The following is an 18126-nucleotide window of genomic DNA, read 5'->3' on the forward strand; positions in this document are numbered from 1 at the left end:
AGTGTGGTTGTCTCCTTGGAGGTCGTCTTGAGGGCCAAGGTGTTAAACGCTAACGCTGCCCAACCTCACCATCACACACCCCACCATTATCTTCATGCACCTGGAAAGGAATCTCAAGACTGCGCTATAGGTGGGTGATAGCTGGTGCTCGATGATCTCTGTTCAATGATGGTCATTCACAGTGGGCGTACATGACCTCCTTTACGCTTGAGTAGAATTATGGGGAAGGAATTCGGCATCTACCTGCAGCGAGTATTTGTTGTCAGATGGGGGCAGTGGCAAAAACATCTGACACAACCGGTCTAGCTTACGAACAACTAAAGTGAAACTGAATGTTAAAAAACAATAAAGCGTCTACTGCGGCCACTGTTTTTGCTTTTCATTTTTGATCTTTGACGATTTTTTGGAATTTTGGACGACTACACGGGAGCACGTTTGTGGAGGGTGAAAACCCCTCTCTGTATGCTGTCTCAACAAAAACCTGAACGCAGATGGACCACAAATTGCATTCAGGAGTGCTTGGTGGGACAAACAGTACTCTTTGACTGCCACTGGAAGGTAAACTTGGGGTGATCAGGGCAGATATTCCCTCTAAAGCAGAGGGGAAAGAGAAGAAAAAGGAATAAAGAATGCATAGGCTAGTGTATGGATGATTGATGAACTCTTGAAAGATACGTTGACTTTTCCCATAAGTATCAGATAAACTATATATACTATATGTCTTTGTATACAAATAAATTCATCCATAGCTCTGACTTTCTTATAAGACAGAAAAGGAGAAAAATAAAATGTAAAAATGTTACAAAATAATGACCCAAACCCAAATAAAGGACACTGACATATGAGATTTATAAAAAAAAAATGACCAATCAAATAATTTGCCATTGAAGTGATTATATCTGTTACCTATTTCCTATACTTCTGAGCTGTCTCGTCTTTTCGTACTACCCAGTCTATCACCTCCCGATTCGCTGAATAAACATTCTACTCATAAAACGTCCGACACTCATTCAACAGCGAATCTTTTGTCTTGTAACGTTCATCATTTTTCATGGCAGGAAAAAACTGCTCCCAAGTGAACGTAAAGAGTGACTTTATCCATTTGTCCATTCATGCTAAACAAATAACACTTGTGTGTCCATTTGGGAGGGTGCTTTAGTCTTAATAGCTGGCTGTCTGCTTTGATTAAAGGCTGCATTTTCCTATGCTGAAATACTGAATAATAGTGTGTTTCACCAAGATTTTATTTATATATATTTTTTGAACTCAGACTTCTGGTTTTATGTGGACAGGATTTAGGTCTACTGGTAATTTTTGACTTGAAAGGGTTTCACAAAGTTTTCCTGGCATCTTCAGGGGGATTCACTTTCTGAGCCACAATCACATACTCTGAACGGATGACAGTAGACTACACACAGATGCTGTGCAGAAGACATGGCCTCAGGGCTGTATTTATATGATAAAGTGGTGGTAGTGTGTGGGAGGAATGATATTAGCCACCACTGCTTCTGTCTTACGTGAAAGCTTGTTTGCCATATATGTACTGTTTATCATCAGCAGACATATACACCACTACTGGTATACCAACGTGTGGCAACGTAAAGGCAAAGCCAACTCTGAGTATCTGAACATCTGCAATGTGTGTTAGGCAACCACATCTTAAAGTCTTTGGAAATCTGCTATGGGGTTGGAATACCATTTTTCCCAAAGCTATTCCTTCACTTGATAGTTGAGAGTGTTTTCTAACATGTTGGTCCAAAACTTGGTAACCACTCCAATTTATTGGTGAGACAATATTAGCTGTTTTCTGATGTATCAGTGTCTGCATTTATAACAATCGATAAACCAAAATTTAAAAAGTAAAGAAGAGATGGGAGAAACACCCCCAATTCAAATTTTGAGTGTTGGCAAGCCACAGTTTGCACACCAGAGGGAACCAAGCAAGAATCAGGCAAAGCGTAAACAAGTTAAAAAAAAAACCCTACACATTACAAATGTTCTCGAGTTCTTGTAACTGGACACACTCATTAAATAAGGTAGAAATAAGGAAGTGAAACAACTACGTTCTAACTTCCTTACCTTTGCAATTTTTAGAGTTTTGGGGCTGTTTTTGTTTCCATTTAACTGCATCTGTAAGATGTATTCATGAGCGTGTCTCAATAACTAGCTTATTGCACGGTGATGCTTCCAATCGTTTTGCATTAATTTGGGGTAAAATATTCCAAATCTACTCGTCTTATATTGTGATTTTCACCCAGTCAGATTAAGCTCAGAATGATTAAGTCAGCACAAACCAAAGATTGCTGTTTTGTAATATCTCAAAGTTGTTTTTCTTTTTAGGAAGTATTTTGTGGTGCACGCCTTGCCCACATCCTCTTGAAACCTGCCTGACATTGCTACTAAGCATCTTTTTGTATTCCTGTAGCATTCAAAGTCAGCAACAAAATACAACTGTTTATAACTTGACATATACTACACGTGTTAATCAATAGAGCTGTGCAGGCTATTGATCAAATCCTCTGTCAGAGCCTGTGTGGATTGCGTGTACCTCTCAAAATGTTCTTCATCCAAAAGAGGGGAGCAGTGCAGGGCAGAACAACCAAGGCAGATAAATTATTTACGGCTTCTCTGCACGACACCACCCTCAGCCAAGCGAGAGTTGGATACAAGAACGGATGGAAGGATGGATGGATAGATGGATGAAGGATATGAAGAGCGAATTAAGGAGGATGAAGATTTAAAGGGGTTTCTCTTTTTTTGGAAGGACAACTGCTTTAGAGAGATGAAAGGAGATGAACGAGCAGAAGAGGAGACAGAACAGTGCTGTGTACTTGTTACAGAGAACAGGATGCTCCCTGACAAATTTGCACACATTATCTACCAGCAGCCCTCCTGCTCTGTCTCTGACAAACACACTCACACAGATTGTACCGAGAGGAGACAGGATGATGGTTAGAAGGATGGCAGCATGAATGGTGAAAGAAAGACAGATAGATGCTCAGAGAGACAGCTGGTATTTCTCTGTGTGTATAGTAGATAGAATTATAGAGAAAGACATACAGGGATGGCTGTGTGTCTCATTTTGAGCCGCCCCACCTAGCATATTAACACAACTTTGTTAGTCACATGGTGAAAAAACCAAATACAACTTTGAAACAGCTCTGTATGGTCTATTTAGCATCCCCCCTGCTTTCACTAACATCACAGGCTCTCTATCATATATATGAAGTGAGTTTCTGCCATCCATCCATTCAAAAAAATCTGATTATTCTAATTTTGCTTTAAGGAGGACAAAGAGACCCAGAGAGCAAGAGCCGGCAGACGTGTAGAAGTGTAAACGAGAAAAAAGAACCGCTTGAATGGAAGATATGAAGAGAGGGAAAACAATTCGAGGGGGAGCTGCAAATGAGAGGAAATAAAATCAGAAATAAATTAAGACTTCCAGTTGAGGCGGTGGAAATGAGCTACAAATTGGAGCGATGCTCAAGCTCAGAGTCATAAAGGAATCAAAGATAAAAATCAACACGCCTAATCGTGTTTACACGTCTTCTGGAGGAAACTGGAAGAAGATGTCACAATAAAATTGAGATTGGGTGACTAGCACAATCGGGCGTCTTCTTTAAGTAAGCATCTGAAATGATGGGGGAGAAAAAAATTCCTCTATCAGCTGGCTTGGAGAGAGAAAAGGAGAGGCCGCTGTTAGAGAGACAAAAGGCTGACGAAAGGTAAAGTAAAATATAGATTCGAGGTGAGCAAATTGTTTGCCTACAGCTAATGCTGGTCACATCTCCCACCAGCTGAAGACCACACCAGAAAATCCTCTTTGCAGTTTTATACTCAAGTCCAGCATCTTCATAGAAACGCCCACATGCACACTTTACAGCTACTTATAAAGAGATCTCTGTGATTTTTACTCCAAAACCGTCCCAGTCTAAACGTGTTAGATCACCCCGCATCACACACACACACAAACGTGCACACACTGTAAAGGGCATTTTCTGAGAAGTTGCTGATGAAATGCTTCACATATTGCACTCCTCACTTTCAGCTTTTTCCAATTTCAGATGTCATAATTTACGCTGATGCACTTCAATGGAAACCCAGCTAATGTGGGTTCAGCTGCCTACTCCTTCCTGCCTCGCTTTTAAATGGATGTGAGCATGTGGCTTGTGTGTGAGTAGGACAGGGGAGTGTGTGTGCGAGCTTGTATGTGAGACAATGAGCTCAGTGTTCGAGCTCTGCGGAGCCTGCAGCCGGACTGCCTGGCCAACCTTATGCCCTGCACGAGACAGCTGTTCCTCTGCCACATAAAGGCAAAGGGGAGGCGCACGGGCAAATGAAAGAGGGCAAAAAGAAGACAGAGAAGGGTGAAGAAAGAATAAAGAAACACACACAATTACTCGGTGAGACACAAAATAAGACTCACAAAGAGCAAGAAAAGGGTCAAGGGAAATGAAACAGACCTTTCAAACTACTGTTGGACCGATGTAATGACTTTAAAGTATTGGCATTTCAATAATGTGTTCTCAGAATTTCACTCTGTAATGATAGCTGCCGGAAAAATGAAAATATAGACATTTTCCAAATTTCCCAGGAACACACCACTCCGATCCACTGAATTTGTTTCTGTGGCAGGAATTAATCTAAATTAGATGAGTCCATTTAGGAGCAAATGATGGATAAAGCCCATGTTGGTAGTTAAAAAGTCTCATTTTCACTGTGTGGCATGGCTCGACTCCGCTCACTTTTTTTTTTTTTTGAAGCACCTCACTTGAAGTTTGAGGCAAGCATAAAACAACACTAAAAGCTTACATGAAAACACTCCAGACTGCTGACTGGCAAGTGAGAGCAATCAAAAAGCAATGTGCAGCACTGGACATCAAACCCTGCTTCTGTAATTACTCATAAATATAAAGAATTGATCCATTTAAATACTCAGGAGTGAGCCCCAGTTTGTGGAAGCCGTCATGTTGCCTGCCTTATTGAATACAGTGGGCAAGATTGACATCACTGTTCCACCAATCGTGTTTTATGTAGAGAGTGGCCACATACAAAGTATGTCACACAAGGCATGACATACTATGTATGACATACTATGTACCACCATGGTACAAATTTGTATCTGCAGCTTCACATTCAGTTTATGAAAGATCATAGCTATGTTTTATCATCTTTCACCAAAGAAGTGAAAACCTGAGAGAGCACAACCAGCATCTGGATAAAACGTCATCCTCTTCCTCCTCATCTCAAACCTCATCTCCTGAAATGAAGTTAAGGCTCTAACAAATGGGCACGAACATGAAGATAATGTTGCACTTACATATTGTCAGCACATTAAACATGTGACCCTCCCATCTCCTAACAGACAAGCGCTGAATAAACAACAACAGCAGAGGATCATAAGCTAACATTATGCCAGCTAATGTTAGGCTTGACCTGTGGCATTCCATCAGGAGAAGCTAAATACAGACATAAGTTAATGTACCAAAGTAAATCGGTCTCTCTCCTTTCCTTCTTGTGGCCACAATCTGATTTGTTGCTGAAAGCTACGCTTACTTTTTGCTTATAGGATACTGTAGCTGTCTCTGTTATAAAGGCATGTCCATCTCCCATTAACAATGACTGGAGCTGCGCAAGTTGAGAGACCCGCGGCTTTTATCTGGTGAATGCGAGCCACAGATACAGAAAATGTATACTCCACAAAGCAAAAGCATATCAAGCGCACCCTAAATTACTATCTGATGATGTGCCAATCACAGCTGTTCCATACAACGCGCTGCTTAAAATTTCCCGGATGTAGTCTGAATGTGAAAAATTCCTTTAAAAGCCAGACATACCAGAGATAACAGACCATAAAATTCAAAAGCCTGACGCAGTAGAGGGCAAAGAGCTCGTCCCTCAAATCATCATCATCCCCTGTCTGGATGTGCTTTGGATTTATGGTAAATGCTGTTAATCGACAGCGCCATATGTGTGTGTCTATGCCGCAAAGCAACACAACTAAACTACCGAACTGCCTGAAAGACACCAATAATGCAATTTGTATGTTTTCATATCCAGTCCTAGTTGTGAGATGACACAAGTAGTTTTTAACCATTGCACTGTTTCTGCAACAATTTGCTGCCCGGTTCCAAATTTTCTGAACTATGTTGCTGCCACTGAATTCAAAGCAAGCGCATATTTTTCAAACAGCAGTCAAATTTCTCAGTTTAAACTTTTAATCTGTTATTTTCATCCCGTTTTCAATTAAACAGAAGCTTTAAGTAAAGGAAGATGTATTTTATTCTGCACCTGGCTCCAAAACAAAGTAAAGTCCAGTCCAAAAAAACATGTCCAAGAACGGCTGGAGGAATATGACCAACATACCCCACCCCACAACCCACAGGGTACTACCATGAGTCCAGATCTCTTCTAGGCACATTAAGGGGACCTGCACTACTGTGCAAGGTAGGCGTGGATTTTAATGTTGTGGCTGATTGGTGTAATCTCATAATCCTTAGGCTATAATTAAAGTTTGCAAAAGTCTAAATGAGATTTAAGTGACACACGTTCATGCTCATAGTCCCAGTGAGAGGCTTGTAAATGTGACATTTTACAAAAAAAGAAAATGATAACTCGTCACATCAATACCATTTGTTGCTAAAAAAAAAAAAAACTATTGGAAACTGTCAGATCAACACATGTTATTTAGTAACACACGAGTGTTTTTGCAAATCAAACGCAGATCTAATCTGTGTTTGTGCTGCAGTTTGTATTTCATGAGCTCCGATTTCAGCGAGCCCGCGATGATGATTTAAATCACACTGCAGCGTTCAAACAGCAAAGCGACAGCGCGCTAAACATTTAATACTAAAATACCGAAAGCTTTGATCAAAAACCAACAGTGGGGTCAGAGGGAAGCTGTCGATAACGGAACGATTCAGCCTCCTCGAGGCCGCGGCACATGCTCCGGCACATAGACTGTAAGCTCTGTCTCCAGGAATCCTTTCCTCGGTTACGCTCACAAATGAATACTGCCCATTCTCTTTCTACCCCTTCTTTCCTTCCTTCCCCTCAAGGCACCATCCTTCAACAATTTATCCCTCCATCTTCCTCTCCTCTGTCTCTCTGTGGGGAATGGCCCAGTAATGCCAGACTAATAAATCATTCATGGCGTAGCCCCACCACCCCCTCTCTTCCTCTTCCTCCTCTTCTTCCATCCTGCTATCCTCCTCTCCCATGCTGCCTGACTGTGCCTGACCGCATCACCACACCCGCAGACTGCAATTCACTTACACACACACAGAGACACACAAAATAGGAGTTTGTCAGTTTTGTGTTGTTTTTCTAGAGCTCTGCTACACTGGCTTAGATTACTTCTAAAGGTACATAATAAACTGGATGTGGGAGGAAGCATTGCCTAAGTTCCAATGCACACCGATCCGTCAAAGCCCAGACAGGTCACAGGCTCGGCAGACACACAGAGAGAGACACGCACAATGAGAGCGAAGGAGGGGGAGGAAGGGATGACTGCTTAAGAATTAGAGGGATATAAGAGTGTAGGATGTGTCTGATGTGTAGACAAGCACCATGCCTCTGTGTGTAGCATGCATGTGTAGCGTGTGTGTGTGTGTAACAAGCTCTGGCCGGTAATAAGCGTAGCCTGTGAACGAGTAAGCCGCCTCACAGGAGTGAAATCACAGCGACACAACCATCACGTTCTAAATTTACAACTTAAAAAGGCAAATCAGCCCTTTGGTGTTTTTTACTACAAAAGACACCCCCCCCCACCTTCTCTCCACTTTCATAGGAGTATAAGAGCCACGATGACACAAGGCAGCTTTCCCGCTGCTCGGGCCCATTTTTTGCATTCAGCAGCAGATGAGTAAGCCTGACAAATCATCCACCCATTCGCCGCTCATGCAGTCCTTAAGAGAAACACAGCGGCACCTTCTTTCAGACGCGAATAAAGCGAAGAGTCACGAGATATATGGCGCGCATGTGCACGACCTGTTGTAAATCGACCCCATCCCCACCCCTGCGAGGCACGCCTTTCGCACAGTCCAGCGCTGTGATCTTTTATGCCGTGCCTGGTTGACGAATATGTTGTTAGTAAATCCATCCAACGTGCGACTGTGAGTAAGCGAGAAAAATCTGTTCACACACACACACACACACACAAAAAAAAACCCAATCTGATCTAATCTGAGCGGATGCAACCGCTGCTGACTGATCTTCATATTTACCCGTGTGCAGGGCTTGGCATTTAACTGTTGCGTCATCTGTTCCATTCTGCTAGCGTGTGACGAAGAGGCGAAAGCCTTTCAAACAGGTCGGTCATTATAACTTTTGTTTTGTTTTTTTTTCAATTGAGAGGAGTTCTTGGTCTCCTTGGCACAAAAAAGTGGGAAATAAACAAAAGCATGAGAAAATATCGCAACATGTGCACAAACTTTGAATTTGAAGTATTAACAAAACTGTATTGCTGGTTTTGCATGTTTGTACTTAGGTGGTCTTCTTCTACTACTACTACCAATACTTATGACAACAACGAACTGCTCTACCTGCCACCAGTCTTTTGAAACTGTCTTGGCCTGTTTCCCTACTATCTGCATGTGTCAGCAAAAACAACAGGCTCATACGTTTCTTAGTTTGGATCCTTGTTGGGTCTTTACAGACACGCTCATCCACAATTTTCCACTAAGGGTTCATTAAATGTCACGGCCGCCTCTCATAATGTCTCAGATGTCTCTTAAAATTTGCTGATGTCCTGAAATTTTCCTGGGAAAACAAAATATCCCATGTGTTTGTTGTACAAGAAGCCCAAACTATCAGATATCACAAACCTGAATCACAACTGAAAATATGGGCAGCGGCAAATAAAGCGAGGGATCCACACAGTACCTTTCACACAGGCCGCACAAGTTAATATTTCATATGAACCTCAGTCTGCCTCCTTGCTGTCACTAACCATATCAACAGTTTGTTATTAACAATAATGTCTTGCAAAGCGCTGTCAGTAAGTAAGCGATGCCCTGACAAATCATCCTCTCTCTTGAGGTGATGCTTGATTAACAAATGTCCGTCTGTCGCAGCTCATCAAAAGCTCGTCTGAGCCAACCGAATTCTGCATCATGTCCAATCAGCGCGACAGCAGTGCGTGAACACATCTCTCCTCTCTAGAGGGAAACTTCTGCACGCTCTGCCTTTTCACAATCTCATTCATACACTGAAGACTAGAGCAACATTATTACCTAAACTCTTACTCAGAGCACGCCGCTGCCTAGATGTGTATTCGAAGGAATCGAGGGCAGTTGGCGACAATCTGCTACTCAACCGTCTGTGGGCGCCACTATTTACAAGGAGGCTGCTGTTAAGTTGGAACCAGTCAACCCCACAAAGGAACAAAGGCTTTCGGTTCCATCCCCTTAAACACCTGTACACACAACATCCACAAATCACCAAAAAAGTAAACACACAAAACAATGAGATTCGAAAAACCTTGACAAAACATCAAACTGCAGGGTGCCTTTTTCAACTCAAACTGATGCCAGCTGAGTCCAAAAATTCTCAATGAAATCTGAGTTCAGGACTTAAATCTGGTCAAACGGTGCTTCAGATTTATTTGGGAGTCATCCCTCCCTCTCAGAGGATCTTTGTGTGACACTTTTCCACCATGACCACCTCCGTTAAGTCGCATCCTTCAGCAGCCTCCCAGGAATGTACAACTGATCAAAGATTTGCCGTTTGTGTCACCAGTAACAGCAGCCCGAGTGGATCTGTCACTTTGGCTGCTCATTTATGCATTTTTATTTTCCATTTTCCCCCAGTCAGAGAGAAGGACGACATTCGTGACAAATTTACTAGTGAACAATCCGCTGGCTCTTCATCAAAGAGTGTATCGTCTCAATGTGGGACGGTTTCCAGCTCCACTGCTTTGTACTGCAGCTACTGACGACTTCAGTTCTGGAGACTTGCTCCAACTGGAGGACATGCAAGTGGAACCAGACATAACATCAGCTGGGGAACTGGTTCATGTGTGGCTGAACAAAAGCTCACCTGGCGCTGCAGAGAAGAATAAAGACTACCAGCCAGGACTGCATCACCATTTATTTATCACAAATTACCAGATAAATAAAGAATTTGCAAATAAAGGTTCTGTTATAAAGGGCTTTTTTTTTTTCAAATTTAATTTAGGAAAGCATGTGTGCACACATACACATCCCCTTGCCACAGTGGATCAATGATCAAATTAAAACAGCCAAACTTAAGTCCCCCCAAAGACCTTTTTAATTGAACCTTTACTTGAATCAAAGGTCAATGAAACCTGTAAATTGGAGAGAAAAGGAGAAAAATGGTACAATCTAATCTCTGCAACCAGTACAAGAAAAAGAATATAAGAAAATTAAACGCAAAAGGGCATCAAGTCCAGTTAAATTTAGCTAAATATATGCTGTAATGCAACTACTAACCCAGTTCCGGAATAATCTAATAGTGAACATGTGCACCTGAGGTTCTCTCTCTGTGCAACATCAGGAGCTTTAAATAACTGCCTATTTAACACAGCTCAGACTTGCAGACACCCGGTGCGATGACAGGAACAATGAAGGCTGTGAAACTTAAAATCAGTTGTTTCAATTCCAAATGCTCTTACTGAAGGACCTCTGCTGGTCCCTGGACCCCACTTTGGGAACCGAGGGTTTATGCTGCTCGTCAGAGCCTCATTCAGTGACCGTACAGCGAGCCGCTTGTGCGTTTGCCATGGATAGCATGTTCATTTAATGAGTGAATAATATCCCCCTGCATGTCCAATGAACTGTGGGCTGGGGGCCGGGGCTGTGGTCGGGAGGGAAGGAGAGGGGGGGTGAAGGAACACAATAGGAGTGTTAGGGAGTGTGGGAACCGATTCTCCACGGGACAATAGGCACTTCCCAGTGGCCACAGCGTGCCCATTCACTCTCAGCTGCCGGGCCCGGCGTAGCACGGCGCTGAATATGCACCAGCTCAGCAAATGCAGCTTTCTCCCAAACAAGCCCAGACTGTTTCCTATCCCAAAGACAACACAGGCCAGCTCTAGCCTATACACAGCCCCATTCTCACATAAGCAGCCACTTTCTCACTCGCTCCGTGTCTGCGTGTCTCTCCGGCTTTCTCTCGCTGTCACACACACTGACAGGAGGCAACAAGGCCAGATACTGTGTGGAGGCTGTGGACGGGGCTGCCGTGCTGTAACTAGGCCACAGTTTCTCTCCAACCAGGGCCGCTGGTTGCCGAGATATTCTGGGCTGAAATGTTATTAGTGTAACCCAGTTTGCCCAATACCAGGTGACTGCTGGAAGAGGCAACTCCCCACAGGGACAGACGCTCTCAAGGACAATGCACATCAAGAAGCAGGTAGACGGGGGTTGGGGAAGGAAGGTGATGGAAGATGTGATTAGTTACCAAATAAGAGAAAGCCCCGCAGGACACCAGCATCTGTGGATAGCTGGATTTTTTTCCCCCCTCTGTGCATTTCTGTTCTATAACATGACCCAGACTCAAACCAGCACCCAGCTTTCTCTCTTTAAGTGAATGTGCCTTTCTGGTTGCTGTGGTAACGGAGCCTGGGAACCAAACGGCAGGGTGGGGCTGAGAGAGAGGTGAGGGGATGACACGAGTGTGAGAGATTTTAAATGTCACTGCTCTGACACAGAGACGCGCACAAAGAGGCGTGCCTCCATCGCTGCAGAGAACATTGAACTCATTTACATTCATTTCCCTAAAACTGACACCAGCCTCTAATCGCCATAACCTCTACCTAACCCCTACCTCCACCAAACCTTTACTCGGCTTGAAGTTTAACAACTCGAGTGAACAGGTATGTCTGTGTAGTATACAATGCTGTGATACTGACTGTATTAACCATGAAAGACACCAACAGATCAACAGTCTTAAAGCCACGTTGGAGAAAGGCTGGCAAACTCATGAGAATCACACCAGCACTGCAACAGACTAGTGACCTTTCCAGGGAGTGCCTCGCCTCTCGCCCTATGACAGCTGGGATAGGGTCCAGCCCCCTCCTTCCCTACGACCCTGATAAGCAATTAAGAAAATGGATGGATGACTAACTGAATCAGAGGTCGGCATATAACAACTTTCTGACACGCTTCAATTTTCCTGAAAATGCAAATCCGGCTCAGTCTACTCACGTACAATGCAGTCCACATAAAGGTTGAAGCAGTCAGCAAAAATAGCTGCTTTTCCACGACGCCACCAAGTCAATAAAATGCATGCAATGCGATTACAGTTCTGCAAGTAGGCTGCCACCTGGACACCTCACAACACCCTGTTTATAAGCCCGAACATGACAGCCGCTCATAGTGTGTGTGGAGCGTTTCCTGATGTAAAAGCATAACAGTCACTCTTTAATTGTGTCCTTGCACTCATTTCTACAAATCTCCATTCAACCTTAAGATTAAACAAACTTCAAAGTCACTAGAATATAATAAACTTGCAATATCACCACTGTAAGATTCTGGAGAGGCATAATTTTTTTCCTTTATTGGTGCTTATGGGTATGTGGATGTTTTGCGATTTACTTTTTATGCAACATTTTTGTGACGGGTACAATGATTCTAATAGCAACATTTATGTTAATGTTGCACATGGTCCCTTTACAAATAAAACCAATTAAAGTTTAAAAAAAATGTCTGTGGGCCCAATCATGACAAGAAGTCAAAAAATAACTTCTATCAGGGACTGTCCATTTACAATACAGCCTAGCTTTATGCCATGAAATAAACTTTACAGTTTCACTCATTAGCCTTATGGCTCCACTTTAATTTGAAATATGATCTCTGGTTGCTACATGACTCTTTCCAGTCCCTCAAGTTTCTGAAGCATCTTTTGCTGCCTGTCCATGACTGCTTAGGGATATCACCACACCAGAGATATAGATGTCCTTGCCAATTCCAGTAGAATTAGCGTATTTTCCGCACTATAAGGTGCACTTAAAATCCTTTAATTTTCTCAAAAATCGACAGTGCGCCTTATAATCTGGTGCACTAGATTATATGGCGAATTCGAATTCTGGTTGTGTTTACTGACCTCAAACCGATTTTATGTGTAACACGGCGCTCAAAAATCTGTCAAAATTTTTTCAGTACGACTTGGGTGAGCTACGAAGCTGCACCGCTTGATGGTTTGTCGGAGCATTATGGCTACCGTAGTCTGGAGCCTCGCAAAGTAATGTGGGTCCAAAACTCTGTCCGCTTCAGGTCCCAAAGTCAAACGAACACTGCGGCATCACTGAGAGTTAAAAACTGTCTTAATTCTTTCATCTTTAATAAAATGATCAGCGTTGCTGCTTTACCAGGTGTAACAAAAAAGTTTAACATCCAGGCATCCATGAAAACAGAATTTATTAAAGTTAACGGAGTTAGCAGGAAGTTAGCTCGCTAGTTTCCACCTAAACATGATATAGCATGTTCTGACTGAGAGATTTCTGAAAAAATTAACGAGTAGAGCTCTGCTATCACTTCCAACATAAATGAAGACAGAAAACTAAACAGGAGTGACGTTTGTAGGGTTACTGAAGTTGGACTAGCTGGTACATAATGATGTGCTACGTGATCGCTAGCGAGACGGCTATGTTAGCATAACATAAACACAGTGAAGCTGGAAGATGAATGCTAACTTTTTTCCACTCAATCAAAGTTAACGTGAGGGTTCCCGAGGGTTAGGGACAAATGCAATCGCATGGCAGGATGCTGTAAACAGACCAAACTTCAGTCAGGAGAACAACTGAGATAATCCATCCACAATACGAGGTTAGCTATAAATATACTGCAACCACACGGGAATAGAGCAGCTGCAAGAGAATTCAACATTAATGAATCAATGGTACGGAAGTGGAGGAAGCAAGAAGAATGAGTTGAGTAAATTTTGACTTATCTGACTGTTATGTTTTGCTTAATGCGCCTTATAATCCGAAGAATACAGTACCAGATTGCTGAGACCCAATTTGATATGAAAACAAAATGAATAGTTGCCTGCTAACGTTTCTACTATGAGTTAAAATGTTTGTTACTTTACAGCTACTTTTCAGCTTAAGCATTTATGTAATGTTCACCACTCCAAACATTGCAGCCTACTAGCAAACCACCACACTTGCTTTGTGTTAGGGTCAATAAACTGTCAGGAAAATGATAATTGCTATTATAAATAATATTTGTTTTTACTTTTTTTAGTTATAATGATGCAACATTGATTAGTCTATACTGAGGTCACATCAGATTAAAATAAATTCAATAAATAACCGGATGATATTTAAGTGTTACCTTAACCTATCGTCTCCACTTCAAATTACACACATTGTACAAGTTCCGCTTTAAAGCACTCCTTAGCTACACCAATATATCCTCAGTAACTATTTATGAATGCTGGTGTGTATTCCAAATAATGAAACAAACTACTCTGTCTCCCAACTCTCTTAAGGTTGACTGCCTCCATTAGCATTTTTCATTTTTGGTGTTACCCTCTGATAGCTAGCTTGTTAGCTTGAAGGTGCAGTAAAGTTGCTGCTGCAGCAAGGAGGGACAAAACTTTCTGGTGCCTGGTTAGAAATTTGGCCAGATTTGGCTTGCAGGTGTGACTCATCTATATTCATGCTTACGCTGTGCAACACTGCACAGGTTCCAACCAAAGATATCATTCTGACAAGTCCTTCTCTACCACAGTCTTCACTGCTACACAAGATATCTCCAAGTATGATTTTTACTTTTACTCATTTATTGCAAATAAATGAGTAAAAATGAACACCTCACTAAAAATTATGATAGTTGAGTGAACTCCTGACATCTATTAAGCACTTCCTATATGTATTTTTCATGCTTGATAATACAGAGATCCATATGTATATGTATTTTATGTTACTGAAGGATACCATCCAACAACCAAGAGGTAACCTCAGAAAACTACAGTTCCTCTAATGATCTAACGTTGGCTCCAAAACCAACTCATTCTCAAATTCAGCTACAAAATTGTGATTATGAAGAAACTTTTGGTTTCTCTGTAGACAATCTCAACTTTCAGAGCAACGTCAGAAGAGGTATGTGAGGCAAAAAAGAACTGACAGATTTGCACCTAGCTTTGGTGAAATGCTACTACCTGCTAATAAGCTCGAATTAGCAGGTTTTTGTGTTTGCGCCTGCACAGTTTATGCTAACTACGCTTGCTAGCTTTAGCTGATGACATTGCACTTCAGCCTCTAGAAGAATAAATACGGTCACTTTTGCCTCCAAAAAGGGCCAAAGTACCAACACTGATGTTTTAAAATGCAACCAGAAACAAACGTCAAGGTGGTTGCGTCCATCTTTTATATACAGCCTATGGGTGCTACAAACCAAAGCTAAAGCAGATCAGACACATTTTGAAACACTCACCCCTCCGCTGCTCAAAGAGGTCTAAGGTAAGCGTTACATCTGTTAAACTACGCTATAATGACCGTCTTATGACGACGAAGTTTCATATTTTACGTCTTGACGTTTTATTTTCCTACTGTCTGCTATCTGGCGCACTGATATCTGGCCTTCTACGTCTTCTCTATTAGTCAGCACCACCTTACATGACATGCTGCTTCTCTGAATTCGGATCTACCTTATTTATTTATTTATTTTCACGTTTTGCGCTCCCTTTCTCCAAATATTCCAACAACCGGAGGGTCATGTAAAGCATAATGGCTGCCATGTCAAGGACTCCCTGCGCATTCCCTCGTGTTCCTACCTGCATGGAGTCGGCGCTGATTATTTCCCCCTGAAGCCGTTTTCCGATCTCGATCGCTAGCTTAGACTTGCCGGTGCCGGTAGCTCCCAAAATCACCACCAAAGATGGGACCATCGCTCTCCGCAGAGCACCCTGCACGCTCAGAGTGGAAGCCGCCATGATGCTGCCTCATCGGCGCCCAGCTGACGACCGCGCGCATGCGCTGCTAGCACAGGAGACAGGAGGAGGGTTCTGTTGCCGAGCAACGGGGAGCCGTTACTGCCGTAACATTATTATTATTATTATTATCACACCGGTTCAGTCTTGTCGCTGGTATAAATTAAACTGACTGGATTAAACGGTTTTACTGGCAGTAACCGGTTCCGTCCAGTTCCGCAAATTAACCAGCAACCAAGTTGTCATAACGGTAGATGGCTTTGATGCTGTATTTTTGCACCAATCAGATCGCTCGTTGCTACATTCAGGGTACCCGTGCAATGCTTTTTGCAGATACATTTAACCGCACAGTTGGCACTGTTTCTATGGAAACTGCCAGAGCTCTGCAGTAGTGAGCAAAGATGCTTATTGCCATGGTGAAGATGCTACCAAGCGTTACCCTGGAGACCGCGTAGAACAAACACTGGATGAGGAGTGGGGGAATAGTGTTCACTCATACAGGTGGTTTGATGGAAAACAGTGTGTGTGTAATAGAATTGGATGCTGCACATGTCGAGCTCATATTGTGGGTTCACAAATTACCCCAGGATCTTTTATCTCTGCTTAAGTGCAAATCTGCACTTTGATTGAATGATTGAATCGTTGTTTCATTTTAAGTCTGTTGTGGTGGTGTAGAAGACCAACATTATGAAAACTGCAATGCTGTTTGTACCTAACAAAAGGAAAAGCTTTTCCAAAGTTTTACAGCTTTGTCCCCAAAATAAGACTTTAAAGAAAGGGTGTCAAATATGAGGCCTGAAAATGTGAAGGATGTCATAAATTTTGGACTTTTAATTCTATTTTTCTCAAATTTTGCAGCTTTTCCTGCTGATAAGACCTCCCCATGGCCATTCACAGGTTTTTGTTTTTCTTTCCAGCTGACTATGTTGTGAAGCGCTACTGCGTGCGCATAAGTCAGTGCAATAACACTGACTGGCTAATAGGTTTCCCGTTTCTGCTGTTGATTGTCTGAATTCTGTGCTATTCTCAAGAAAGAGAGACAAATGATTGATTTATGAAGTCAAACCATGGAATTTATTAACTTTTCTGACTTACTCTTCATACACTGAGGCTTATGAGGTACAGGAAAAAGAAAAGTGCTGAGACAAGGTTCAAAAAAGAAAAAAAAAAAAAGAAAAGAATTCACTGCTACTATGACTGTGCTACAGCAGAAACCAGTGACCATCACACATGGGGGGGAACAAACAAAAAAAACAACAACAATGTAAACCACTGTCATGGGTGTACCCTGCTGGGGGAAAAACCTGACTGGGTTTACTGGTGGTTTGTGCTGAATTAATGAGCATTAAGGAGGAAGCGGGGGAAACGCACCATTCATCAACCAAATCCATCCATCTCCTGCTCTTACAGCTCACTTTCTCCCATCTGTGGTGGCTCCTGAGGTTATTACAAACAGCATAATAACAGGTTCCCCCCCCTTCCAAAAGCACAGTCTACAGCCCTGATACAAAAGCTGCAGACTACATGGATTTTCCTGAGAGCGGGCAAAGCTGGACATGCTACTCATCGTTTACAGTACTCGATCCGGGGCTACAGTGTCCTATTGCATGGCTTACAGGACAACAGGCAGCACCAGGCTTGCACAAAAAAAGGAAAACAAAAAAAGAAAAAGCAGAAAGCATCGACATCAAGGCTACACACAGCCGAAAGTTTCATCAGTAGATCCTCTTAAGTCCACACACACCATCCATAACACCTGCACTAGATCTAAGAGCGTTACAGCTATAGTGATTGAATTGTTTGTGGTGGGGTATCCAATCAAGATACACAACTTTCAGCACATAAACCACCAATAAAGCCCAGTCCACTGCGATTAACCAAAAAACAGTCATTAGCTCACACTGAAACACAACTTGGTAGGAAAATATAGTATAAAAACTTCTGCCTGGTCTGATTTATTCTTTAAACAAATGAAGAAACCCCAGAAACACACAAGTATGAAAACAAGGAGGCTCTGAAAACAATAACAAATGAAAAACATTGTGACAAAGTGACTAGTGTGATCACGTTCAAAGTGTTTTATTTTGACTTTTTTTTTTCCTTTTAATAATCATTTTATTAACAAAAATAGAAGCTTTGAGTTGTCTCTGAAAAGCCAGCAAGCTTGAGCCAAAAAACAAAAAACCAACTAGGGCGAGTATAGTAGACAGCTCTGGTTTTGGTTTGGAA

The 18126-nt window shown here is 42.3% G+C and overlaps 1 protein-coding gene across 1 annotated transcript in view; it reads right to left on the reverse strand.

The window, feature by feature from the left end:
• The window catches only part of LOC134623012 (tRNA dimethylallyltransferase), a 40486-nt gene extending 24570 nt beyond the window's left edge, over nt 1-15916 (reverse strand). Inside the window, exon 1 of the mRNA XM_063468259.1 lies at nt 15742-15916. Coding sequence (XP_063324329.1) covers nt 15742-15900 — 159 coding nt within the window. The 5' untranslated portion in view covers nt 15901-15916. The remainder of the gene's footprint in view (nt 1-15741) is intronic.
• Between the last annotated feature and the right edge of the window lie 2210 nt (nt 15917-18126).

The sequence above is a fragment of the Pelmatolapia mariae genome, unplaced genomic scaffold (genome assembly GCF_036321145.2).
Source record: "Pelmatolapia mariae isolate MD_Pm_ZW unplaced genomic scaffold, Pm_UMD_F_2 NODE_ptg000342l+_length_103917_cov_1, whole genome shotgun sequence".
Taxonomy (NCBI): domain Eukaryota; kingdom Metazoa; phylum Chordata; class Actinopteri; order Cichliformes; family Cichlidae; genus Pelmatolapia; species Pelmatolapia mariae.